We start from the raw sequence: 27,560 nt of genomic DNA on the forward strand, positions 1-27,560 counted from the left end.
ATTCCAAGAAATCCTTTTCCTCAGCACCCTTACCAATTTGGTTCACCCAATCTATATGTAGATTGAAGTCACCCATTATAACTGCTGTTCCTTTATTGCACGCATTTCTGATTTCCTGTTTAATACCATCCCCAACCTCACTACTACTGTTAGGTGACCTGTACACAACTCCCACCAGCGTTTTCTGCCCCTTAGTGTTATGCAGCTCTACCCATATCGATTCCACATCCTCCCGGCTAATATCCTTCCTTTCTATTGCGTTAATCTCCTCTCTAACCAGCAATGCTACCCCACCTCCTTTTCTTTTCTTCCAGCTTATCCAATCTCTAGGAAGAACTGGTCCACAAGTTAACGTCCTAAATTAGGCCAGGGCTAATTTTGACATAATTAGACAGATATTTGCAAGGGTTGATTTCAGCATACCTGGCAAGTGGGAGACTCAATTTAAAAGCCAAATAGGGAAAGTTCGGAGCCAGTAAGTGTCTATTAGAGTGAAAGGCAGAGCTAGCAGGATTAGAAAACACTGACTGATGAGTGATATTAATGCTCTGGTCAGGAAAATATCAGCAAATAACAGCAGCTGGGATAATGCAAGTCCCTTGAGAAGCAGTGCACTTAAAAGAGAAATCAAGAAGGCACAATGAAAAGGGAAAAAATGAGGACATGAGATAGTCCAATCACAAACAAGAGAAAATCTGCAGATGCTGGAAATCCAAGCAACACACACAAAATGCTGGAGGAACTCAGCAGGCCAGGCAGCGTCTATGAAAAAGAGTACAGTGGACGTTTGAGGCCAAGACCCTTCATCAGGACTGGATAAAAAAAGATGAAGCAGAGTGAGAAAGTTCGAGAGGGGAGGAAGAAACGCGAGGTGATAGGTGTCACCGTGAGGTGGGGGGAGGGGTGAAGTAAAGAGTTGGGAAGTTGATTGATGAAAGAGGTACAGGGCTAGAGAAGGGAGAATCTGATAGGAGAGGACAGAAGGCTATGAAAGAAAGAAAAGGGGGAGGAGCACCAAAGAGAGGTGATAGTTAGGAGGTAAAGTGAGAGAGGAAATGGGAATGGGGAATGGTGAGGGGACATTACCAAAAGTTCAAGAAATCAATGTTCATGCCATCAGGTTGGAGGCGACCCATGAGATAGTCTTGGCAGATAAGGTAAAGGAGAATTCTAAGAGATTCTGTAAGTATACTAAGAGTAAAAAGATAGTTGGAAAATTAGTTGGAAAAGATATATGAACCTTTGCTTTCAGTAACTGGTGTGATCCCCTTGTACAGCAATAACTTCAACCAAACATTTCCAGTAACTATTGATCAGTCCTGCACAGCAGCTTGGAGGGACTGACGGTCATTCCACCTCACAAAACTGCTGCAACTCTGGGATGATGATTGGCTTCCTTCCATGAACTACTCACTTCAGGTCCTTCCACATTATTTCTATAGCGTTAAGGTCAGGACTTTAAGTCGGCCATTCCAAGACACAAAATTTCTTCTTTTTAGACCATTCTGTTCTTCATTTACTCTTGTCTTTCAGATCATTGTCTTGTTGTATTATCCAACTTCTATTAAGTTTCAGGTGACAGACTGCTACCCTGACATTCTCCTGTAAAATGTCTTGACACAATTTTTGAATTATTTGTTCCCTCAATGATTGCAAGCCTCCCGGTGCCCTGAGGCAGCAAAGCAGCCCCAAACAATGATGCTCCTTCCACCATGCTTCACAGTGGGCTGAGGTTTTGATGTTGGTGTGCAGTGTCCTTTTTCCTCCAAACATAGCAGTGTGCATTTCTGGCAAAAAGTTCAACTTTTGTTTTATTTGTCCACAGAGCATTGTCCCAGAAGTGTTGTAGAACATTCAGTTTGCAAACTTGAGATGTGCAGAATTTTTTTTTGGACAGCCATAGTTTCCTCCGTGGTGTCCTTCCACGAATACCACTCTTGTCTAATGTTTTTCTTATAGTGGACACATGAACAGAGACTTCAGCAAGTTTTAGAAATCTCTGCAGTTCCTTTGCTGTTACCTGTAGGGTCTTTTTCACCTCCTTCAGCATTGCAGATTGTGCTCCTGGTGTGAGCTTTGCAGGATGCCCACTCCTAGGGAGAGGAGCAACAGTACTGAGTTTCCTCCATTTGCAGACAATTTCTCTTACGCTGTACTGATGAACATTCAGAAATGTTTTTGTAAACTTTTCCAGCTTCATGGATCTCTACAATTCATTTCAGGTCCTCTGAAAGTTGTTTTGATCAAGGCATGGTGCACATAAACAGATTTTTGGTGAGAAGAGTATCCTAACTTTGTCTTTTTTATAGGGCAGGGCACCTCTACAACCCACACCTCAAATCTCATCTCATTGATTGGAATACCTGACTCCAAATAGTTTTTGTAGAAGGCATTACCCCAGAGGTTCACATACTTTTTCCAACAAATACCTGTAATATTGGATCATTCTTCCCAATAAGTAAATGAACAAGTATAATGTTTTTGTGTAACTTACTTAATTCAGTTCTCTTTATCAAGTTTCAGGTCTTGCGTGAAGATCTGATCACTTTTTAAGTTATATTATGCAGAAATAGAGAAAAATCTACAGGGTTCACAAACTTTCTAGCACCACAGTAGGTGCTTGATATGGGCTCATAGGAGTAGCAGTGGAAGCACACATTTTGGTGGAGTTCGAGGTGCTTTCAGATAGACACATGAATATGAAGGGAATGGAGGGATATGGATGATACATAGGAAGAAGACACAACGTAAGGTGGTATCAGGATCAATACAATATAATGGACTAAATAGCCTTTCCAGTACTGTAGTGGTCTATGTTCTATCTGTAGATTCTATCATCAAAAGATACCGTAGATCCTGGGTTCACCCAGTGCCAAATACAAGATATGTACTAACCACCACAGCTGGTATTTTCGGACCTCACAAAAGGTTTCAACAGCATCAACTAACGGAGTTTATGGACAAGCCTAGAATATGGCTCCCATCTCAAATATGTTATAACTCCCTATCTATTACATTATTTTATTTGACAAAGCATGTGGAAGCTACATACAAACACACTTGAAAACAGGAAAAAGTAGGCCTCCTGGCCCCTCAATATGATCATGGCTGACATATACTGGCCCACAGTTCACAATTCAAAAATACACATACTACCATTTTAAACATATCTAATTATTTTGTCTCTATAATACTCTGGGGTAGGGAATTCCAGAAATTCAATAACCTCTGCAAAAATAAATTTCCGTGCCATCTTCTTATCTTGTAACTAGGTCCCATGGTTTGACACTTCCTCACCAGTGAAAATATCTCAACAGCTACCCTGTCAACCTTCTTCAAGATCTCATACAGTAGATCTTAATAAGATCATCCCTTCAAAACACCAAGGAATCAAACACAACTTGTTTAGTCTCTCTTGACGGAACTCTCGGCCCGGGAAGTTTTCTGGTAGGTCTTTTATTGGACCTCCTCTAATACAATTGTATTCTTTTATATGGAAGGGTATCACAACAGCAGAAAGAGCTCATCTCTGACATATTTTATCGTAGGAACAAAAGTATCAACATCTCTTTGATAAACAGAATGATGAAGGAACTCAAAGCAGAGTGTGAGTAGTAAGTTGACAGGAGGACTCACTTATTAACAATCTTGCCACCCTGAATTAAGTATTAACTTAGATTTTCATGCATCAGGAATGTAGCGGTCACTTGGTTTTTAACTAAGCCTTATTAAGTAGAATGTTACACCTGTAGAGACACATCGACTGTAAATCTCTAACAGAAAGAAACCATTCTACAGACAATCAATAGAAGTAATACTATGACCTCTGCAGTAAGAATTGTTATGCTTTCAAAGAACGTGATATAAAATGTGAAACATAAAATAATGTATTAACTTACCTTTCCTTTTCAGTGAAGTCATTTTGTAATTTCTGTTCTTTTTCAAGTGCAAGGATTTCTGCTCTGCTACTCAAAGTCTGCTCATATTCTTTGATTTTTTCTTTAAGTGCCTTTATTGTAACCTCTGCAGGAACAAGGCAAAAGTTATTGTTCTGTTATACAAGAGGAGGTTACCTGCACTCTGAATGCTTACTGTGATTTAAACAGCAACTTTTCAATCCAGACATAATCAAGTATCCTTTGGAGACCGACTGTTCCTTAATGGCTAAATTGAACTTCAAATGTTTCGGCTGAGAGGTCAATAGATTTACAGGATATACTAGGTTCACTGAGATGACTCAAAAACAATCAAATCTAAAATATACTATCACTCAAATTAGCATTGATGCACCATGGAAGCCACTTGGAAATTTGGGATTAGAAAATGAAAGAATAGTACTCCATTCATCTTCACTTCCACCACACAAAGACAACTAACTTTATTCACCTCTGACATCTGATGAATGAGATCTACTTAACTTCAGGGGTATCATACTTGAGGTTAAAAAGGTAGACAATATTTCGATGCCAGCAATAAATATGTAGAAACACTTACCTACCATCTATTAGGTTTATTAGCAGCATCTCAAACTACTTTTCCTCCCTAGCAATGCAGGGACAAATCACAGCTTCTCAGCTGGTATTCTGGCCCATAACTGTTAACTCTCGAATTAAATTAAACCACCAATGAAACCTACATAAACTATATGACTTAGTTACCAACTGGCTAAATACAAAAACACTGGGCCGTCATATCTTTCATTTAAGCCAGCTATATAAAATCATAAAACAATAAGATCAAAAAATATAGGAGCAGAATTAGGCTACTTGACCCATCAAGTCTGCTCAGCCATTTCATCATAGCTGATACAATTTTGTACTCAGCCATCATCGCATGCCTTCTCCCCATATCCCTCATGCCCTGACCAATCAACAATCTATCAACCTCTGCTTTAAATATACGTAAAGACTTGGCCTCCACAGCTGCTTATGGCAAAAAAAATTCCAGATTCACCACTCTCTGGCTAAAGAAACTTCTCCTCATCTCCATTCTAAAAGGACGCCTCTCTATTCTGAGGCTGTGAGCTCTGGTCTTAGACTCTCCCATCACAGGAAACATCCTCTCCACATCCACTCTATCAAGGCCTTTCACCATTCAATAGATTTCAATGAGGTCACCCCTCATTCTTCTGAATTCCAGTGAATACAGCCCCAGAACTATCAAACACTCTTCATTGATAAGCCATTCAATACTGGAATAATTTTCTTTCTTTTTAAATCTTTTTATTAAATAAGTATACAAAAGGTAAACCATATAAGCACTAATACACTGTTAGAAATTACAGGAGATAATTAATACCGAAAAAAATTGATACAAACAGTGCAATTTAAACATGAAACAATAAGGTAAAATAATAGTATACTAATTTTATATATATATATATCAATAGAGAAAAGGAAAAAAACCCCCCAAAAAAACCCACCGTGCAACTAAACTAAAAGCAAAACAAAGCAATGGGCTAACTTGGAAACAGGTAGAGCTAAAAATCTTAAAATCACGTCCTCAAACCCGACCTCTATTAAAAACAGTTAAAAAAAAAAGCAAGAAGGGAATATAAATATGAAACAATATGAAACAAAAGAGAAAAAAAAATTACATTAAATGAAAATATTGAATAAAAGATCTCCAGGTCTGTTCAAACTTAAATGAGGAATCATAAAGATTACTTCTAATTTTCTCCAAATTTAAGCATACTATCGTCTGGGAGAACCAAAAAAAGGTAGTTGGAGCATTAGGCTCTTTCCAATGTTGTAAGATACATCTTTTCACCATTAAAGTAAGAAATGCAATCATTCTACGGGCTGAAGGGGAAAGATTACTGGAAATTTTAGGTAATCCAAAGATAGCAGTAATAGGATGAGGAGAGATATCTCTATTCAATATCTTTGAGATAATATTAAAAATGTCTCTCCCAAAAAGTTTCCAGAGTAGGACAAGACCAAAACATATGAGTTAAGGAAGCTATCTGCCCCAGACATCTATCACAAAAAGGATTAATATGAGAATAAAAACGAGCTAATTTATCTTTGGACATATGTGCTCTATGAACAACTTTAAATTGAATTAGGGAATGTTTAGCACAGATAGAGGAAGTATTGACTAATTGTAAAATCTGCCCCCAGTCATCCACGGAAATAATAGAACCCAATTCTTGTTCCCAATCTGACCTAATCTTATCAAATGGAGCTTTCCTAAGCTTCATAATAATATTATAAATAATAGCCGTTGCACCTTTCTGACATGGATTAAGATTAATTATAGTATCTAAAATATATGTAGGAGGAAGCATTGGAAAGGAAGAAAGTATAGTTCTTAGGAAATTTCTAACTTGAAGATATCTAAAAAAATGTATTCTTGGTAAATTATATTTATTAGATAATTGTTCAAAAGACATAACGGAACCATCTAAAAATAAATCCAAAAACCGTGAAATACCCTTAGTCTTCCAAATCTGAAACGCACGATCCGTGAAAGAGGGAGGAAAAAATGTTACCTAAAATAGGGATCGCTAGCCCAAATTGGTTAAGATCGAAAAATTTTCTGAATTGAAACCAAATACGTAAGGTATATTTAACTATCAGGTTAGAAACCAGTTTGAGGCGTTACAAATCGAAAGGAAGAGAGGAACCTAAAATAGAGACAAGTGCATAGCCCTGAGCAGATTGTAATTCCAATACTACCCATTTAGGGATGGATAGTGTAACTTGGTCAGGTAACCAAAATTTCATATGTCGAATATTAATTGCCCAATAATAGAATCTAAAGTTAGGTAATGCTAAACCTCCATCTCTCTTAGCTTTCTGTAAATGTATTTTACCCAGCCTCGGGTTTTCATTTTGCCAAATAAATGAAGAAATTTTAGAGTCAACTTTATCAAAAAAAGATTTTGGAATAAAAATCGGTAACACCTGAAATATATATAAAAATTTTGGCAGAATAAACATCTTAACTGCATTAATACGACCAATCAAAGTTAAATATAATGGAAACCATTTAGATGAAAGTTGAGTAATATGATCAATTAAGGGTAAAAAATTAGTCTTAAATAAATCTTTATGTTTATAAGTAATTTTAATCCCAAGATATGAGAAATAATTATTAATCAATTTAAACGGAAAGTTATGATACAAGGGAAGTTGTTTATTAATCGGAAAAAGTTCACTCTTACTAAGATTTAATTTATAACCTGAAAAAAGACTGAATTGTGCTAATAAATCTAAAGCAGCAGGGATAGATTTTTGAGGATTAGAAATATATAAAAGTAAGTCATCAGCATAGAGTGATATTTTATGGGACTTTGAACCCCGAGTTATCCTTCCAGCCCTTCCAGAATTTAAAAAAACGTAGTCTGTCCCCCCCCCCCCGCACATGGGTCTCTTGTAAAAATAGAACATGTGCTTTAAGTCTCCGGAATACTTTAAAAACTTTTTTCCTTTTAATAGGATGATTAAGACCATTAGTATTCTAGGAGACAAAAAATAGACTCCATAAACCCTAAAGTCAACCCGCAAAAAAAAGGATTGACGATAGGTTCGACCCACGAACCCGGAAAGGGAGCAGAACAAACCAGAGATAACGGGAAGGAGAACGCAACCAATACTTCAGTAATGTAAGTAGCCCAAGAAGAAAAAAACTAAAACATGAAGCCCCTCCCACCACCCCCCACCCCATGACCCCAAGGCTAAATCTAAAGCAGACCCACCAGAAAGAAGCAAGCACTAAAACTACTCCCATGACTTGCGATAGATGCTCACTAAAAAAAGTGTAAATATAAAAAAGATCAGCTAGTTATAAAACAGTAGAAGAATTTAAAAAAAGGTAAATCAATTAAGACAAGCACAATGTAAAACAGAGAAAAAGCCTGAAAATATAAAGAAAACCGTAACAGACCACAGACCCTATGATTAACCAAAAAAAAAGAAACGAAATTATTAATATAAACTACTTAGGAAAACCTACAAAAAAAAGTACATTTAAAGACTACGAAATTTAAGGCCTCAGAGGAAATACGCCAAATGATACTAAGGGAATAACCGCCCATAATCCCCAGGGAAAAAGAAAGGAATGACGCAGTTAGAAAGAAAGTTTGGCAACCATATTAATTAATCAAAAATAAACTTTTCTGCCCATATAAAACAAACAAAAATTAAACCCGACAGATTCACAACCTCCAATCAAACAGAGATAGTTAAAAATTACGATTAAGATGTTGAAGGTGAAAATTGATCCAGATAACTCTGGGCAGAGTTCCGACATCACAGATCTGTAACGAACCCGTTGATCCCGAATCTGTTTGCTGAAGTCCTCCACGAACCGAAACTGAAGATCCAAAAAATCAATGTAACCTTTAGATCGAACAAATCGAAGCAGTTTCTCCTTGTCTTGAAAGTAATGAAAACGTAAAATGACATGCTGAGGTTTATCTGACTTAGACGAATATGATGGAACTCTGTGAGCCCGATCCAATAACGGTGGTTGGTCAGGAAATACGGTAGGAAATGCATCTTTTAAAAGTTGAGAGAAAAACTTTATAGGGTTATCAGATTCAGCAGCTTCATGAACACCAATAATTCAAATATTCTGCCGTCGTATTCTGGATTCTAAGTCAGAGTTTTTAAAAGTCAGAAAGTCAAGTTTTTTCTTCATTGTAGTAATTGTTTCTTCAATTTTCTCCATCTTGAGTTCATTTTGTTGCGTGGATTTTTGAAGATTAGATATAGCCGACTGATGTTCCGTGATAGATGTTTGCATTTTATCGATTGAATCGGCAATTTTCTGGAAATTAATTTAAATTTCCGCACGAATCAGCTCCTTTATAGAGGTTGAAATTTCCCTTTGAATTAGATCCGATATAGCTTTCAGAGTCAAAGGTGGTTCAGTCGGAGGGAGATCGGTACCTTTCGGTCTAACCGGAGGTTTGCCGTCCTTCCCATTTTTTCCGTTCTTAGACATAGCAGACCTTAAAAGCATCCAAATATCAAAAAGCCCAATTTGTTTCAGATTATTGTAAAAGTCGATGCCTTAATGGTTAGTTAAATATAGCTGATCATAGGAAAAAAAACTCAGAGGTAATGGAGCGAGTCAAGAACACGACTTCACTCCATGAGCTCTACCGGAAGTCTCCAATCCTGGAATAATTTTCGTGATCTTCCTTTGAACCCTGTCTAGCTTTAGCACATCCTTTCTAAGATAAAGGGCCCAAAACTGCTCACAATACTTTACTTTATACTTTATTGTCACCAAACAATTGATACTAGAACGTACAATTGTCACAGTGATATTTGATTCTGCGCTTCCCGTTCCCTGGATTACAAATATTAAATATTTTAATATTTAAAATAGTAAAAAATTAGTAAATATTAAAAATTTAAATTATAAATCATAAATAGAAAATAGCAAAATGGAAAGTAAGGTAGTGCAAAAAACCCGAGAGGCAGGTCCGGATATTTGGAGGGTATGGCCCAGATCCGGGTCAGGATCCGTTCAGCAGTCTTATCACAGTTGGAAAGAAGCTGTTCCCAAATCTGGCCGTACGAGTCTTCAAGCTCCTGAACCTTCTCCCAGAGGGAAGAGGGACAAAAAGTCTGTTGGCTGGGTGGGTGTTATCCCTGATTATCCTGGCAGCACTGCTCCGACAGCGTGGGGTGTAAAGTGAGTCCACGAACTGAAGATTGGTTTGTGTTACGTGCTGCACCATGTTCACGATCTTCTGCAGCTTCTTTCGGTCTTGGACAACTTCCATACCAGGTTGTGATGCACCCTAGAAGAATGTTTTCTACGGTGCATCTATAAAAATTAGTGAGGGTTTTAGGGGACAGGCCAAATTTCTTTAGTTTTCTCAGGAAGTAAAGGCGCTGGTGGGCCTCCTTGGCAGTGAACTCTGCTTGGTTGGACCAAGTCAGGTCATTTGTGATATTGACCCCGAGGAACTTAAAGCTTTTGACCTGTTCCACTTGCGCACCACCGATGTAAATTGGGTCGTGCGGTCCGCTACTCCTTCTGAAGTCAACAACCAATTCCTTCGTCTTGCTGACGTTGAGGGATAGGTTATTGTCTTCGCACCATGCCACCAGGTTCTTAATTTCCTCTCTGCACTCAAACTCATCATTACCCGAGATACGGCCTACAATTGTTGTGTCATCAACAAACTTATATATTGAGTTTGATGGAAACTTGGCTACATGGGCGTACAGTAAGTACAGCAGGGGGCTGAGTACACAGCCTTGTGGGGCACCGGTGCTCAGAGTGATTCTAGAGGAGAGCTTGTCCCCTATTTTTACAGCCTGGGTCCTGTCTGTGAGGAAGTTGAAGATCCAGCTGAAGATCTGAGTGCTGAGGCCCAGGTTCCGGAGCTTAGGAATCAGTTTATTTGGAATGATGGTATTAAATGCAGAGCTGTAGTCAATGAAAAGGAGCCTTACGTTTGTGTCTTTATTCTCCAGTTGTTCTAAGGAGGAATGTAGGGCCAGAGAGATGGCATCTGCTGTTGACCTGTTGCTCCAAGTGAGGCCTCACCAGTGCTTTAATAAAGTCTCAACATTACATCCTTGTTTTCATATTCTAGTCCTCTTGAAATGAATGCTATCGTTGCATTTGCCTTCTTTACCACTTACTCAACCTGCAAATTAACCTTTAGGGAATCCTGCACAAGAACTCCCAAGTCCCTTCCCACCTCAGTTTTCTGTAGAAACACAGAAAAACTACAGCACAATACAGGCCCTTAAGCCCACAATGCTGTGCCGAACATGTACTTACTTTAGAAATTATCTAGGGTTACCTACAGCCTGCTACTTTTCTAAGATCCATGTACCTATCCAGGAGTTCCTTAAAAGACCCTGTCGTATCCACCTCCATCACCGTCACCAGCAGCCCATTCCATGTACTCACCAATCTTTGTGTAAAAAACTTACCCCTGATATCTCCTCCGTACCTCCTTCCAAGCACCTTAAAACTGTGCCCTCTCGTGATAGCCATTTCAGCCCTGGGAAAAGCCTCTGACTATCCACACGATCAATGCCTCTCATCATCTTATACATCACCTGTACTTTCTCTCCCTTTCATTTCTTCTACCAAAATGCATGACCATACACTTCCCCACATGTAGTCCATCTGCCTTATCTTTGCCCATTCTCCTAACTAAATCCTTCTGTAGCCTCTCTACTTCCTCAAAACTATCTCCCCTCCACCATATGGTCTGCAAACTTTACAACAAAACTATCAATTCCATCATCCAAATCACTGACATACAAAGTTAAACAAATCATTCCCAACATAGACCCTTATGAAATACCAGTAGCAGCCAGAAAAGGGTTTATTCCCACTCTTTGCCTCCTGCCAACTGGTCACTGCTTTATCCATACTAGAAACTATCCTGTAATTCCATGGGCTCATAGCTTGTTAAGCAGTCTCATGTGTGGTACCTTGTCAAAGCCCCTCCGAAAATCCAAGTATACAACATCAACCGATTCTCCCTAGTCTATCCTGCTTGTTCTTTCTTTAAAGAATTCCGACAGATCTGTAATCCCCATGACTATTCTAACATTGCCCGTTTGGCATGCATTTTCTCTCTAATTACATGACAATTACGTGTTAGAAAGGAAGACCAATTATTGCCTCAATTCAGAAAATATAGATTGAATAATATTATTAATAATATTGAACAATAATTAGGCTACAGGAGCATAGAAGTTCACGGGATCCTATTACAGTTCGGGGCTTCAGAGCTTAGAGTTCAATTCCACCATCCGCTTTAAAGTGTTTGTACATCTTCCCAGTGAACGCATGGGTTTCCTCTGGGTGCTGTACTTTCCTCACACAGTCCAAAGACACACCAGTTAGTAGTTAATCTGCCATTGTAAATTGTCCTTTGATGAGGCTAGAGTCAAACAGAAAGGCTGCTGAACAGTGGGCCAGAAGGGTCTGTTCGTACTGCATCGCTAAAATAATATTTTTATATCATGGTGATAAATGGATTAGCCCTGATTGCTGCTGTAATTCCGAAGTTGAATATTTCAATCAACTTTCCTTTAATATCCACTCCAGATTTATCTTCTGCAGATCCACCTTCAACTCATTTCTTCCTTTCAAGTCCACTTCCTCCACATTTCTTACAATACCTCGCTGTGAGACAATGGCCAACGTCACTTCTGCGAACCTGACATCTCATGTGAACTGTTGCTTCCAAGTTTCAACAAAAGAAACTATCTCTGATCATAAATATTGTCAGTTCCTTCCTAAACCCACAGTGTTCATCCCAGGAAAAGCTTTCTCCATTTCACTTTCACCTGCAATTTCAAAATTCCTGTTCATAAACCTTTGACTCTCCACTTAAAATATTTTTGCAATTACCCATTTGGCTATTCATGACCGATTTCAACTCATATGCACATTCCTTTAAAACCACTTAATTAAACCATTTTCACAATGCCCACTCAAAAAATTGTTGTAGCAGCTTACAACAGCCTGTATTGCGCTTTAGGTTTTCTATGTTTCTAACCCTATTTGAAGGAACAATGGATCTATATTCCCAGATCCCTCTGACTTGCGGCTCTCCTAAGTGCCCTACTGTTCACTGTGCAAGTCCTAACCTGGCTTGTCCTCCGAAAGTGCAAAACTTCACACTTGTCTGCACTGAATTCCACTTTTCAGACATTTCTCAGTTGATCCAGATCTTACTGCAAGCTTTGATAGTCTTTCTCGCTGTCCACTATATCCCCAGTCTAGTTAGTATAGATGACAAATAACAATGAACCCAGAACCCCGCTGCGCCATACCACTAGCCACAGGCTTCCAGTCAAGAGGTAACCATCTACTACCACTCACTGGCTTCTCCCAGGAAGCTACTGTCTAATCTCATTTACAGCTCATCTTAATGCCAAGTGACTGAACCTTCTTGCTCAGCTTCCCATGCAGGACCTTGTCAAAGGCCTTGCTGAAGTCCATGTAGACAACATCCACTGCCTTTCCTTTGTTAACTTTCTTGGTAATTCCCTAGGAAAACTCTCTAAGATTGGTTATACACGACTTAATACGCATGTTGACTGGTCCTAATTTGTCCCTATCTATACAAATACAGTGGATTCTAGTTAATTGGAATTCATCAGGCCCACTACGTATTGGCCCAATTAAGCAGCTGCCCCAATTAGCCGAAATTTCATGAAAATAGTATTTGCGGTGATTTGCCCAGCTAATATGATTAACTGAATACTGAAGCTTCGGCTCTACTTTGGGCTGCTCTGGGATTTGGATCTAAGGACTCAATTTGGTTCAGAATGCTGTTGTTTGCTTACTTCTATTGTCTGCATGATTTGTTTTTCTCTCTCTCTTTCTTTGGGGTTCAAATCAATTCAAATTCCAAGTCAAATCATTGAGGTTTGATTTTTTTTTATATAGGTTCTTTTGGGTTCCTTGCTTTGCGACTGCCTGTAAGCAAACAGCTCTCAAATTGTATAATTAATACATCCTTTGACAATAATTGTACCCTGAATCTTTGAAAGGTATAAAAAGACTAACTGAGCAACAAATTATGTATTAAATACAGTACGACTACAGTAGTATAGTGATAATACAGTACTACGGTAACATAATACTGTGAATTAGTTTCTAATAATTATCTGAGGAATTCATCCATGGACACAATGAACAAAATCAGCACAGACACCTACTGTACATCATAAGCTGCCTTTATACAAAGCAATCAACAACTGCATTCTCTAAATCTTCATTTTCATTGTAACATACAAGATGATTGTTAATAGACATCCTCTAATTCTTCATAGTTCCTAACTTGCTGAAGTAGTGAAATAGTTTTTTTTCACCAAAATCTGGGCTTCTCTACCTCATTCTGAAACTGAATCCTTGACTTCCTCAGCAGGAGACCGCAGTCGGTGTAGATCAGAAACAACATCTCTTCACTGACAATCAACACCGCAAAACCTCAAGACCGCATACTTATTATCTCTACACCCACAACTGTATGCCTAGGCACATCTCAAATGGCATCTATAAAATCACTGAGGACACAACTATTGTTGGCAGAATTTCAGATGGCGATGAGGAGGTGTACAACAGCGAGATAGAGTAGCTGTTTGAGGGGTGTTGCAATAACCTTGCATTCAAGGTCAGTAGGACCAAAGAATTAATTGTGGATTTCAGGAAGGGGGAAGCCGAGGGAACACACACCAGTCCTCATCGAGGGTTCAGCAGTTTCCAGTTCCTGGGTGTCAGCATCTCTGAAGATCTATCCTGGGTCCAACATATTGATGCAATTGTAAAGAAGGCACAACAGCAGCTGGATTTCATTAGGAGTTTAAGGACACTGGTATGTATCAAAGACCCACAAATCTCGACAAGTGTATCTTGGAGAGCATTCTAACTGGTTGCATCACTGTCTGCCATGGAGGGGCCATGGCACAGGATTGAAAAAAGATGCAGCAAGTTTCAACTCAGCCAGCACCATCATGGGCACTGGCCTCCCCAGCATCCAGGACAGTTTCAGAAAGCAAAACATCAACATGGTGACATCCACCATTAAGGACCTCCATAACCCAGGACATACCCTCTTCTCATTGATACTCTCAAGGAGGAGGTACAGGAACCTGAAGACACACGTTCATGCATTCAACTTTTCAGGAACAGCTACTTCCCCTCCATCATCTGATTCCTGAATGGTCAATGAACCCATCAACACCACCTGTTTTTTCCTCTCTTTTTTCACTACTGTACTTACTACGTATATATTTATTATATATAATATATATTATTGTAATAATTATGTATTGCTCTGTACTGCTACTGCAAAACAACAGATTTTACAACATATTATACCTGATTCTGATTCTACTGTTGTCAGGCTCACCTGTCTCTAAGTTCCCTGCTTATTCTTGGAGCTTTTCTTAAACAGCTGAACAACATCAGCCATCCTCTGTCACCTCACGCATTGCTAAGGATGTTTTAAATACCTCTGCTAGGGCCCTGCAATTTCTGCACTAGCCTCCCACAAAGGGAGCATTGGGGGAACCTTGCCAGACCCTGGGGATTCATATACCCTAATTTGCCTCAATACAACAAGCACCCTTCCCCTCTAATCCTTGTATGGTCCATGATCTCACTGTTGTTTTTACTCAATTTCTGAGACTTGCCCATCTGTAGTAAAAACAAATGCAAAAAAAGAAATCCATTTAAGATCTTCCCCATCTCTTCCAACTCCAAGCACAGAAGGTTATGGTGGAGGAGTGTTATTCTGACTGAATGCCTGTGGCCAGTAGGGTTCAGGCATTAGCACTGGGAACCCTCTTGCAAGTCTAAGGTAAAAATGACAATAAATAACTTGGATGGAAATGTAGACAGCTGATTTGGTTTGCAGATGACATGAAAATCTGACTGGAGGTTCCTCAGTGATGGAACATCCTAGGTAGTTCATCCTAAAGATTCAGTACTCTCTGCATAAAGAAATTTCAGAATCAGATTTGGAATTGGGTTTAATATCACAGGCATATGTTGTGCTGATTTGTGGCAGGAGTACATTGAAATACATAATAATAAAAACTTTAAATCACAGTGAGTGTGTGTATATAGAGGCTTCCAGTCGAAGATGGCACTGCTAAAGGTGAGTGACAACTTTCCAGCAGTTCACAAGAAATACAGCTAAATACTTTATTAATAACAAAAAAATTATGGTAAACAATCAACACAAACAACGAAAAGGCGAGCGAAGGCGAAGCTGAGTCAAAGGTCGAAGCATCTGGGTGCATGTTCAAGGTGGAGTTGGGGTGAGCAGAGCGGAGAAAAATTGGAGCAGAGGAGCAGCAGCTTCAGGGCCTGTCTACCTAAACTGAGAGCAAGGTTCGATTGATCTAAGGTCCGAGCCAATTTGGCAAGGTCAGGTACGGACCAAAACATTGTGTGGGTCCAGGTCCACAGTGTATTGATACTACATGGCCCGGGTCCTAGTGTGTGAAATGACCCAGTGTTTGAACAATTTAAACACCTGGCCAAAAGGTTTGGAAAGGCCGGGTGTCAGAAGCAAAGACAAGGCTCAGGCCGGTTCTGCTTGCTGCACTGAGGCTGATCCTGTGGGCCTGCTCTGGCTGCTCCGGGCTTTGTGTCTCGGGCTCCATAATGTTTACTCCGCTGTGTGCTGAGGCTGTGGGCCTGCTCTGGCTCCTCCGGGCTTCAGGTCTGAGCACATACTTTTGTTTTAAATGTTATTTGCTTACTTTCAATGCTTGCACAATTTGTTTTTTTTTCTCTCTCTCTGCATATTGGTTGTTTGTCAGTCTTTTTTTTAATGTATTCTTTTGGGGTTTCTTGTTTTGTGGCTGCCTGTAAGGAGACAAATCTCAAGGTTGAATAATGTATACATACCTTGATAATAAATGAACTCTGATCTTATATATATTTAAAGAAGTAGCGCACAAAGAGACGGGGAGAAAAACAGGCAGCTATTCCTTAAACATTTTGTGTGCCTTAAGGCTCCTGTACCTCTCCTTTGATGGCAGCAATGAGAAGAGGGCATGTCCAGGGTGATGGGGGACCCATAATGATGGATGCTGTCTTTTAGAGGCATCGTCTTTTGCAGGTATCCTGGATGCTGAGGAGGCTACTGTCCATGATGCAGCTGGCTGAGTTTACAATTCTCTGCAGCTATTACCAATCCTGTGCAATGTATTCTCCATACCAGATGGTGATACAACCAGTTAGAATGCTCTCCATGGTACATCTGTAGAAATTTACTAGTCTTTGATGATATTGTGGTGGCTCACCCACGCAGCAAGCGAACCCACTCCAGCAGTTGCTGGCGAGCCCGCAGCCAGCGGCAACCGAGACGACTCTGAGTGCGGGACAGACCTCGGTCCGGAAGCCGACGTCGCTTCTGACCCGCAGAGAGCAGGGATTGCTGGGAGTGGGTACTTAAGCGCGCGCCGATTCAAACAGTAAATGGTTCAACCCGACCCTGTTCGAGTCAGTGTTTTCACTCGTTGCGTATCAGCGCGACTACATTGGTGACCCCGACAGTCCAACGGGCATTTGGACCCAACATGAATGATTCGGCTCTGCAGAATGCAGTTTCCCTTAAACTGCCAACCTTCTGGACCACCCACCCCTGGTCTGGTTTGAGCAAGCAGAGGCCCAGTTCCAGGTCAGGCAAATTGTCTCAGACGCCACCAGGTATTACTACGTGGTGGGCGCCCTCAACCAGGAGACAGCGGGCCGCGTTATCAACTTTCTGCGTCAACCCCCGGCAACAGACAGGTACGAGGCACTCAAGGCCCATTGCCAGTTTCGAGAGGAGCGAGATACCTGTTCCGGCCACCTCATTTACAGGTTCTTGAGGTGGCCAGAAGTTGTCCCACTCGCTGACACGGCCATGGAGACATGTGCCAGAGCCCTGATTACCACCTCGGTGGCACGGTTTGGACTCCCAGCCCACGTTACTTCAGACAGGGATACGCAGTTCACATCGGCTTTGTGGTCTGCACTGGCACAACTACTCGGAACCCAGCTCCACCGAATGACTGCTTACCACCCGCAGTCTAATGGCCTGGTGGAACGTTTCCACAGGGACTTGAAGTTGGCCCTGATGGCACGCCTCCGAGAGCCAGACTGGGTGGACGAACTCCCCTGGGTGCTGCTTGGCATCCGCACGGCACCCAAGGAGGACCTGCCGCATATCGGCTGAACTGGTTTACGGTGCTCCGCTCACAGTTCCCAGTGAGCTTGTGCCAGCACCACGTGGCCCGGAGGACACACCTGCTTGGGTCCTAACTAAACCCCGGGAGCAGCTTGGAACACTTGTCCCAGTCCCGACATCCCACCACGGAACAACACCCTCTTTCGTGCCCAGGGACCTACAACAGAGCTAGTATGTTTTCGTTCGCCGAGGCACACACAGACCACCCCTGCAGCGACCATACGAGGGACCCTAAAAGGTGGTGCGCCATAATGGAGCGACCTGCGTTCTCGACATTGGCAGTCGGGACGAGACTTTTACCATTGACCATCTCAAACTGGCGCATCTGGACTTTGAACGCCTGGTTGCGGTACCACCCCCATGACATCCAGGCCGGACACGTAAAAGAACTGAGAGTGTGCAGGCTGTGGACTCTGCACCTCCTATCGCCGGTTCTTGGGGGGGGGTGGGGGGGGTCATGTGGCGGCTTGCCCACGCAGCAAGCGAACCGGCTCCAGCAGTCGCCAGCGAGCCCACAGCCAGTGGCAACCGAGAGGACTCTGAGTGCAGGGCAGACCGGGAGCGGGTTACTTAAGCGCGCGCTGATTCAAACAGTAAACGGTTCAACCCGACCCTGCCCGAATCAGTGTCTTGTTTTCACTCGTTGTGTATCAGCGCGACTACAATATACGAATATTCCCCAAACTCCTAGTGAAATACAGCTGCTGACATGGCTACTTTGTAATTGCATCAATATGTTGGGCCCAGGATAAATGCTCAGAGATATTGACACTCAGAAACTTGAAGCTGCTCACTCTTTCCAATTCTCATCCCTCAATGAGGACTGGTGTGTGTTCCCTCGATTTCCCCTTCCTGAGGCGGGAGGAGAAGATGGCAGCGCGACGCAGCACGTGTAGCCTCTCCAGTGAAATGATATCATATTTGTAAGTAGGATGCCGTGCACAATTCTGATTTGATGAAGACAAGATGTGGGAAGCAGAGGAACATCTGGAGAAATTTCTGAAATGCCCGGTTCACTGCCGCTGCTACTGTGCGATCGAGAAATCTCCAAAGGGAAGGCCCCAAAATCCCTGGTTTTGCCTGCTGCTGGCGACCGAGACTGAGGTAAAAGCATTCAGACGACTCAGAGTCGGACTGTAGTCGGGCATGGCAGGGAGAGTTTTCTTCCTTCTCCTGTCTGCGTAAGATGTGGGACTTTCGGACTTTCAAAAGACTTTGAACTTTTTTACTGCGCAATGACCTGTTCTTCATCAAGTTATGGTATTGTTGTACTGTTGTAATTATATGTTACAATGATGTGGTTTTTGTTAGTTTTTCAATCTTGGTCTGTCCTGTGTTTCTGTGATATCACACCAGAGGAATATTGTATCATTTCTTAATGCATGCATTACTAAATGACAATAAAAGAGGACTGCGTGTTCTCATAATCTAATCTAATCTAAAGTCCACAATTAATTCTTTGGTCTTACTGACATTGAGTGCGAGGTTGTTGTGATACCACTTAACTAGCTGATCTACCTCGCTCCTGTACGGCTCCTCACCATCTGAAATTCTCCCAACAATAGTTGTGTCATTGGCAAATTTATAGATGACCTATGAGCTGGGCCTAGCCACACAAGTGTAGGTGGAGAAAGACTGGAGCAGTGGGCTAAGCGTGCATCCTTGAGCTGTGCCAGTTTGAGTGTCAGTGAGATTTTATTTCTGGTCCACACAGACTGTTGTCTCCCAATAAGAAAGTCCAGGATCCAGTTGCAGCAGAAGATTTGGAGGTCCATGCTTTGTAGCTTGTTGGTTAGAACCGGAGGTATGAGTGTGTTGAACGCTGAGCTGTAAGCAATAGCAGCCTGACGCAGGTGTTACTATTGTCTAGGTGATCCAAGGCCAAGTGAGATCTACTGGAGACCCATCATGGCAATAGGAAAATTGCAGCAGGTCCAGGTCCTTGCTTATGCAAGAGTTGATTGTAGCCACGAACAACTTCTCAAAGCACTTCATCACAGTACTGTAATTGTGAGTATGAATGGGCGATAGTCATTGAGGCAGCTCACCCTGCTCTTCTTGGGCACTGGAATGATTGTCGTCCTTCTGAAGCAGGTGGTAACCTCCGACTGCAGCAGTGTGAAATTGAAGATGTCTTTGAACACTCTCGTCAGTTGATCAGCACAGATTTTCAGAACCTACCAAGCACCTGACAGCTTGTAAGGGTGCACATTTCTGAAAGATGTTCTGACGTTGGTCTCCGAGACAGAGATCACAGGGTCACTAGATGCTACAGGGACTTGCACAGGTTAGTTTTATTCTCCCTTTCAAAGCGTGCATAAAAGGTGTTGAGTTTTTCTGGGAGTGAAGCATCACAGTTAGGTTTCGCCGTGTAGGCTTGCAAACCCTGAAAGAGCTGACGTGCACATGATTCTAACATCAATCAGAATTGGGTTTTTTTGCCCTTAAAATAGCCTTCTGTAGGTTGTAACTGGACTTCTTGTATAGATCTGGATTAATGGTCTTGAAGGCCATATATCTAGCCCAGATTAGACATCAATTTCCTGGTTCATCCACAGGGTAAGCCCGGTATGTTTTCAAAGTCACACTTTCATCCACACAGGTCTTGATGAGGTTGGTGTCACCTGTGGCATATTCATCAGGTTCAAAGATGAAGCCCTGAATATTGTCCAGTTCAATGTCTCAAAGCAGTCCCGTAAGTGCTCCTCATCCATCCTTCTTGGTCCCCACCCCTGGTGCTGTAGTCTTTAGTCTCCACCTACATGCTAGGAATAGAAGTACAGCCAAGTGATCGGACTTTTCAAAGTGTGGATGTGGGATGGCACTGTAAATGTTCTTAATGGTGGCATAAGAGTGGTCAAGTGTGTTGACTCCTCTGGTCCCACAGGTGATATGTTGTCAGATGTTGTTTATAGACTTCTTCAAGCTGGCATGGTTGAAATCCCCCACAATGATTGGGTGTTTTATTTCATGACTACTGATTACGTTGCTCATGTCCTCCAGTGCCTGCTTGACATTGGCCTGAAGTGGATTGTATACAGCTATGCAAACTCCCTCGGCAGATAGACATCTGACCGCTAGATGTTCCAGATCAGGTGAGCAAGACAGACAGAAATGCCATGTTTGTGCAATACGATGAGTTAATCATAAAGCATACTTCACCTTTAAAAGACTGAGCTATCCTGTTTTTACAGAGAACAGTGAAGCTATCAAGCTGCAGCGCTGCATCCCAAATTGCTGGTGTGAGCCATGTTTCTGTACAGCAGGGTACATAGCAGTCCCTGATGTCCTTCTGATACAGCAATTTTCTGTGAGATCTTCAATTTTATTTTCCAGAGACTGTACATTTGCCAGCAGGATAGTCAGGAGTGGAAGTCTAAGGCCTCTGCATTTCAATCGTACATGTAGACGAATGCAGCATCCCCAGTTCCATTACCTCAAAGGGGAACTGCACTTATTCGCAACCCAAGTCTACCATCCAAAGTTTGTCGATTTTGAGTACATGTTTTACACATCTTAAAATGATGCTACCCACTGAAGCATCCATGTCTGTGACTGTGGATTTCAACTGCAGTACTCCAAACTGAAAATATCTAATGGGGCTGCATGCAAAGAGTCACTACTTAATGGCGCAATCTTACCAGAACACATCAATCCAAAATGCCAACTCTACCATGCAAAGGTCATAATAATCTGAATGCTTCAGTGAAATTACCGATCTTCATTCTGAAATCAAGAGAGCTTTCACCTGTTCTGCTTAACTTGTACTCAAATTGCAACCCCATCATAAATGAATCAAAGGAATTCATTATTGACAGTTCTAATACCAGGCAAAATTTTCCAGTCTTACCCTGGTTCTTGACTTCCGCAAATTCTTTATTGTATTCCTCAAGTGTTTCGCGGAGCTTCTGATTCTCTGTTTCAATGTCATGCATACGCTGAACTTTGAGTTGGAGTTGCTGTCCTAGATCCAATGCTGGAACAGGATCTGCAACAAAATATACCAAGGTTGATCAGCACAGTTAAATCTTCTCCAAGCAAGTAGGTGCTCTAAAGTAACAGGATCCTGAGGTGCAACTTTTTCCATCCACGGAGTGGTCAGTATATTAGAATGAGTGGTCAAAAGAGTGGTTGAGGCAGGTACAGTACCAATATTTAATGGGTACTTGAACAGGTACATGAATAGAAAAAGCTTTAAGGGGTATGGACCAAAAGCAGGCAATTGGGACTAACTTAGATGGGGAACTTGTTGGCATGGACCAGTTGAGCCAAAAGGCCAGTTTCCATGCTCTGTGATTCTGACACTAGCTGAAATATTAATGGTGCCATCCAGTATAGCTGGGGTGACAAAATAAAGACAAGGGAACAAAAGTCAGTTGGACTTAGCATCATTAATCTATCCCCGAAGTAGTACCCCTTCTTCGCAATATCAGTGGCACAAAGTTTGTGGAGACAAATACCTCGTTGTAATAAAGTCCACTCTGCTGCAAGTCACTAAATTCCCCAGTCCAAGCCAAAGCTTCAGTCTACATTTCTGATCTCAGATTTCCGATATGAGACATGAACTTGCAAACAGCTGATATAGTGTGAGTGTGTAAGGTCATGAAAGACAATACATTTTAAATACAAGAGATTCTGCAGATGCTGAAGATCAAGAGCAACACACATAAAATGCTGGAAGAACTCAGCAGGTCAGGCAGCATCTACGAAAATGAATAAACAGTCAACATTTCAGGCCAAGACCCTTCATCAAGATTAGAAAGGAAGAAGGAAGATGCCTGAATAAAAAAGTGGGGGAAAGGGAAGAAGGACAAATTAAAAGGTGATAGATGAAGCCAGGTGGGCAGGCAAGGTTAAATGCTGGAGAAAGAATCTGATAGGAGAGGAAAGTGGACCAAGGGAAGAAGGAGGGGCAACAGGGGGAGGTGATAGGCAGGTGAGGAGAAAAGATACGAGGACAAATGGGGAATGAAAGAACAGGAAAGGGGGAGGGGGGAAGGAAGAGAGAGAAAATTAATGGAAAGGAAAAATCGATATTCATGCCATCAGATTGGAGGTTACCTAGACAGAATAAGAAGTGTTGCTCTTACACCCTAAGAGTGGTTTCACCATGGCAAAAGAGGAGGCCATGGACTGACATGTCAGAATGGGAATGGGGATAGAAATTAAAATATTTGGCCACCGGGAAAGTCCTCTTTTGGCAGATGGAGCAGAGGTGCTTAACCAAGCGGTCCACCAATTTATGTTGGTCTCATTAATGCACAGGAAGCTGCATTGGGAGCACCAGACACAATAGGCAACCCCAACAGATTCGCAGGTGAAGTGTAGTCTCACCTGGAAGGACTATTTGGGGCCCTGAATGGAGGTGAGGGAGGAAGTGAATGGGCAGATGTAGAATTTCCCTCACTATGTGCCAGGCGGGAGATCATTGGGGAGGGACGAATGGACAATGGACAAGAAAATCCCTGCAGAAAGCGAAGAAATGGGTGTGGAGGTGTTTGGTTGTAGGATCCCACTGAAGATGCCAGAAGTTGCAGAGAATGATATGCTGGATGCAAAATTTCATCATGTGGTAGGTGAGGATAAGAGGAAATCTATCTCTGGGTGGCAGGAAGGTGGGATGAGAACAGGTTTCCAGGAAATGGAGGAGATGCAGGTGAAAGCAATATCGATGGTGGAGTAAGGGAAGCCCCATTGTTTGAAGGAGGAGGACATCTCTAGAAAGGAAAGCCTCACCCTGGGAACAGATGTGGCGTAGATGAAGGAACTATGAAAAGGGAACAGCATTTTTACAGGAGACGGGATGGAAAGAGGTATAGTCAATATAGCCGCGGGAATTCATAGGTTTATAAAGGATGTTGGTAGACAGGTTGTCTCCAGGGGCGAGACAGAGAGACTGAGAAACGGGAGAGAGCTGTCAGAAATGGACGAAGTGAATTTAAAGGCAGGGTGGAAGTTAGAGGCAAAGTTGATGAAAATGATTCATTAAAAACACATTTAAAAATTATCAATAATATGGCTTTATACTGAATGTCACATGTTACGACTCCATCCCTCAACTGGAGTTGTAAGAAACAGAAAATATTAACAACACACACAAAGTGCTGGAGGAACTCAACAGGTCAGGCAGCATCTATGGAAATGAATAAACAATTGATTTTTCAAGCCGAAACCCTTCTTCAGGACTGAAAAGGGGAAGAAGCCAAAATAAAAAAGTCGGAGGTGGTGGAGGAAGGGAAGCAGGACCAGCTGGAAAATGATAGGTAAAGCCAGGAGGGTAAAGTGTAAAGGAGGAGGAATCTAATAGGAGAGGAGAGTGGACCACAGGAAAAAGAGACGAAGAAGGGGCACCAGGTGAGGAGAAGAGGTGAGAGACCGAAGTTGGAAATAAATTAGAAGGAAGGAAGTTTTATCAGAAGGAGAAATCAATGTTTATGCCATCAGGTTGGAGGCTACTCAGACAAAATATGAGCTGCTCCTCCACCCGGAGAGTGGACTCATTGTGGCAAAAGAGCAGGCCATGTCAGAATGGAAATGAGGATAGGAATTAAAATGGTTGGCCACCAAGAAATTCCACTCTTAGTGGATGGAGTGGAGGTGTTCGACAAAGCAGTCCCCCAATTTATGTTGGGTTTCACCAAAGTAGAGCAGGCTGCATCAGGAGCACCGGATACAGTAGACAACCCCAACAGATTCACAAGTGCATTATTGCCTCACCTGGAAGGACTGTTGGTAGCCTGAAAATATTAGTATCATCTTGCCAGCCCAGCACATTGGGCAAATGTTAAAATTTAGAGAAAATTTAAAGGATTTAAATAGAATTTAGAGGAAAGCCTAGCTGAGCGACAAGCCAAGTATTTCCAGAATAGTATGGCTGCAATATAATGTTTCTTCTTCATTTGCTCTCCTGCACAAACTACAAAGAACACAAAGAAAGCTGAGAAACACTCAGCAGGTCAGCATCATCTATGAAAAATGAATCAGTTAACATTTTAGGTCTGGGACCCTATATCAGAATGGGGAAAAGGGAAAGCAAGTAAGTCTTTGGTGACAGAGAATGATGGATAAAATGCAGAAAATCGCTGATAAGTTCCCTCCATCGCTTTCAACTTTACACAGCTTGCTTCTACCTTCTGTCCAAGATCCACAAGCTACACCATCCAAACAGAGGCATTGTTACAGCTTACTCTTACCCCACCAAAATTATTTCTTTTTCCTCAGGTCCAATCCCTTCTCACTTACATCTGGGACATTTCATAGAACATAGAAAACCTACAGCACAATACAGGCCCTTCGCCTCACAATGCTGTGCCAAATATGTACTTACTTTGGAAATTACCTAGGGTTACCCATAACCCTCTATTTTTCTAGCTCCATGTACCGATCCAAGAGTCTCTTAAAAGGCCCTGTCGTATCCGCATCTATCACCATCACTGGCAGCCCATTCCACACACTCACCACTCTGTGTTAAAAACTTACCCCTGACATCTCCTTTGTACCTGCTTCTAAGACACTTAAAACTGTGCCCTCTTGTGTTAGCTATTTCATCCCTGGGAAAAAGCCTCTGACTATGCACACAATCAATGCCTCTCATCATCTTATGCACCTCTATCAGGTCACCTCTCATCCTCCATCACTCCAAGGAGAAAAGGCCAAGTTTACTCAACCTATTCTCATTAGGAATGCTCCCCAATCCAGGAAACATCTTTGCAAATTCCACTTTGACAGTTTACATATCCCTGGTCTCAAACAGTTCATCTTCACCATGGATTGATCCTTGGAATTCCCCAGTCCTCATCATCCACACCATTAGCTACCAATTAAGTAAATCATCCTTTGCATTTCCACCAAATCTCCCCACCATATATTCTTTTCCCTTTTTCACACTCTAAAATTGTACAATACACTAATCTTGCTTAAAATGTTTAAGAGAATGTTTCATCTTTAATTTTATGACTTTTGGAGATTAGTTCATCTTCTACTCACTTAACTATTCACAGGAACAGAAATTTTGACCAGGGGTACCCAAACTTTCGCATGCCACTGTAAAGGCTAATGATGATAAGAAAAAATCATAGCTTAAGAGACATTTATATAGAAATGTGAACAGATAGAGAATTGAATAATATAGATTATATACAGATATGCAGATTAAATTGGCTTCTTAGCACAAGCATCTGCCAAAGGACTTGCTCCTACACTGTGTTGTTCTATCTTCCAGAGCAATTTCTTCCCTAGTTTCCCATAACCATGTGAATTTATCTAACTTTATGAACTTCAACACATTCAGCACCATCTCTTTTCTACTGATTATACAGTGGCATGCAAAAGTTTGGGCACCCCTGGTCAAAATTTCTGTTACTGTGAATAGTTAAGCGAGTAAAAGATGAACTGATCTCCAAAAGGCATGAAGTTAAAGATGACACGTCTTTAATATTTTAAGCAAGAAAACTTCTTTATTTCTATCTTTTACAGTATTAAAATGACAAAAAAGGAAAAGGGCCCGACACAAGAGTTTGGGCACCCTGTATGGCAGTATTTAGTAACACCCCCTTTGGCAAGTATCACAGCTTGTAAACGCTTTTTGTAACCAACTAAGAGTCTTTCAATTCTTGTTTGGGGGATTTTCGCCCATTCTTCCTTGCAAAAGGCTTCTAGTTCTGTGAGATTCTTGGGCCGTCTTGCATGCACTGCTCTTTTGAAGTCTATCCACAGATTCTCGATGATGTTTAGGTCAGGGGACTGTGAGGACCATGGCAAAACCTTCAGCTTGCGCCTCTTGAGGTAGTCCACTGTGGATTTTGAGGTGTGTTTAGGATCATTATGCTGTTGTAGAAGCTATCCTCTTTTCATCTTCAGCTTTTTTACAGACGGTGTGATGTTTGCTTCCAGAATTTGCTGGTATTTAATTGCATTCATTCTTCCCTCTACCAGTAAAAGTTCCGTGCCACTGGCTGCAACACAAGCCCAAAGCATGATCGATCCACCCCTGTGCTTAACAGATGGAGAGGGGTTCTTTTCATGAAATTCTGCACCCTTTTTTCTCCAAACATACCTTTGCTCATTGCAGCCAAAAAGTTCTATTTTAACTTCATCAGTCCACAGGACTTGTTACCAAAATGCATCAGGCTTGTTTAGATGTTCCTTTGAACCTTTTGAAGAGAACTTTTTGGCCGCAATAAGCAAAGGTATGTTTCTCTGTAATGGGATCCTGAATTATCCCTATGAACTGTGCTTTTAAAAAAGAGAGACAGAGAGTTGTTCAACTCAAGCACCTTGTTATTAAGAGAGAGAGAGAGGCAAAGACTGCTCACAGCTTGTTTGGAATTTCTGCAAGGACACTGGCAGCTTCTGAGTTCCTACAGAGATGGAAGGGAGGAGCTACTTGATGGACAGCTGGTGTTCAGCACAACAGTATTTAAATCAGCGTAATTGCTTGTCTTGTTTCACAGGGACAGGACATGCAGATGCACAAGGGTGTGGTGAAGTTACCACTATCCTGTTTAGGTGCCCAGGAGTGTGGGACTGTAGATTGATTATGAGGTATCGATCTGTGATTATTAGTGTGTCAAAGAGCGACCTTGAGGAGTCTACTAGTGTGTCTAACCCTCAACTGGGTTGGTAAACTATCCCTCGAAGACGGTGCTCTTAAGTTGGTCAAGTTTGGCTAACCTGGAAGTTTTGGAGGACAACAGGAAGATCGACGGCATCAGCTCACCTGAAGAACCAAACACCTCTCTCTCTCTCTCCATCACTACTCAACTCAATACCACGAACTGAACTGAACTGAACTGTACTCCTCATCGTAAGACAGTATCCATTTACCCCTAGGCTTGAAGCTTGGTTTCTATATTTCTATATATATATA

General features: G+C 41.7%; 1 protein-coding gene across 6 annotated transcripts in view; it reads right to left on the reverse strand.

Annotated features, from left to right (window-relative positions):
• Window positions 1–27,560, reverse strand: part of LOC134336925 (protein CASP-like) — a 621,546-nt gene that overhangs the window by 404,832 nt on the left and 189,154 nt on the right. For all 6 annotated transcript variants that reach the window (XM_063031576.1, XM_063031578.1, XM_063031579.1 and 3 more), the window contains exons 5-6: window positions 21,543–21,680; window positions 3,900–4,023 (exon numbers count right to left, since the gene is read on the reverse strand). In XM_063031576.1, coding sequence (XP_062887646.1) covers window positions 3,900–4,023; window positions 21,543–21,680 — 262 coding nt within the window. The remainder of the gene's footprint in view (window positions 1–3,899; window positions 4,024–21,542; window positions 21,681–27,560) is intronic.

Source organism: Mobula hypostoma, chromosome 23 (assembly GCF_963921235.1).
Source record: "Mobula hypostoma chromosome 23, sMobHyp1.1, whole genome shotgun sequence".
Classification (NCBI taxonomy): domain Eukaryota; kingdom Metazoa; phylum Chordata; class Chondrichthyes; order Myliobatiformes; family Myliobatidae; genus Mobula; species Mobula hypostoma.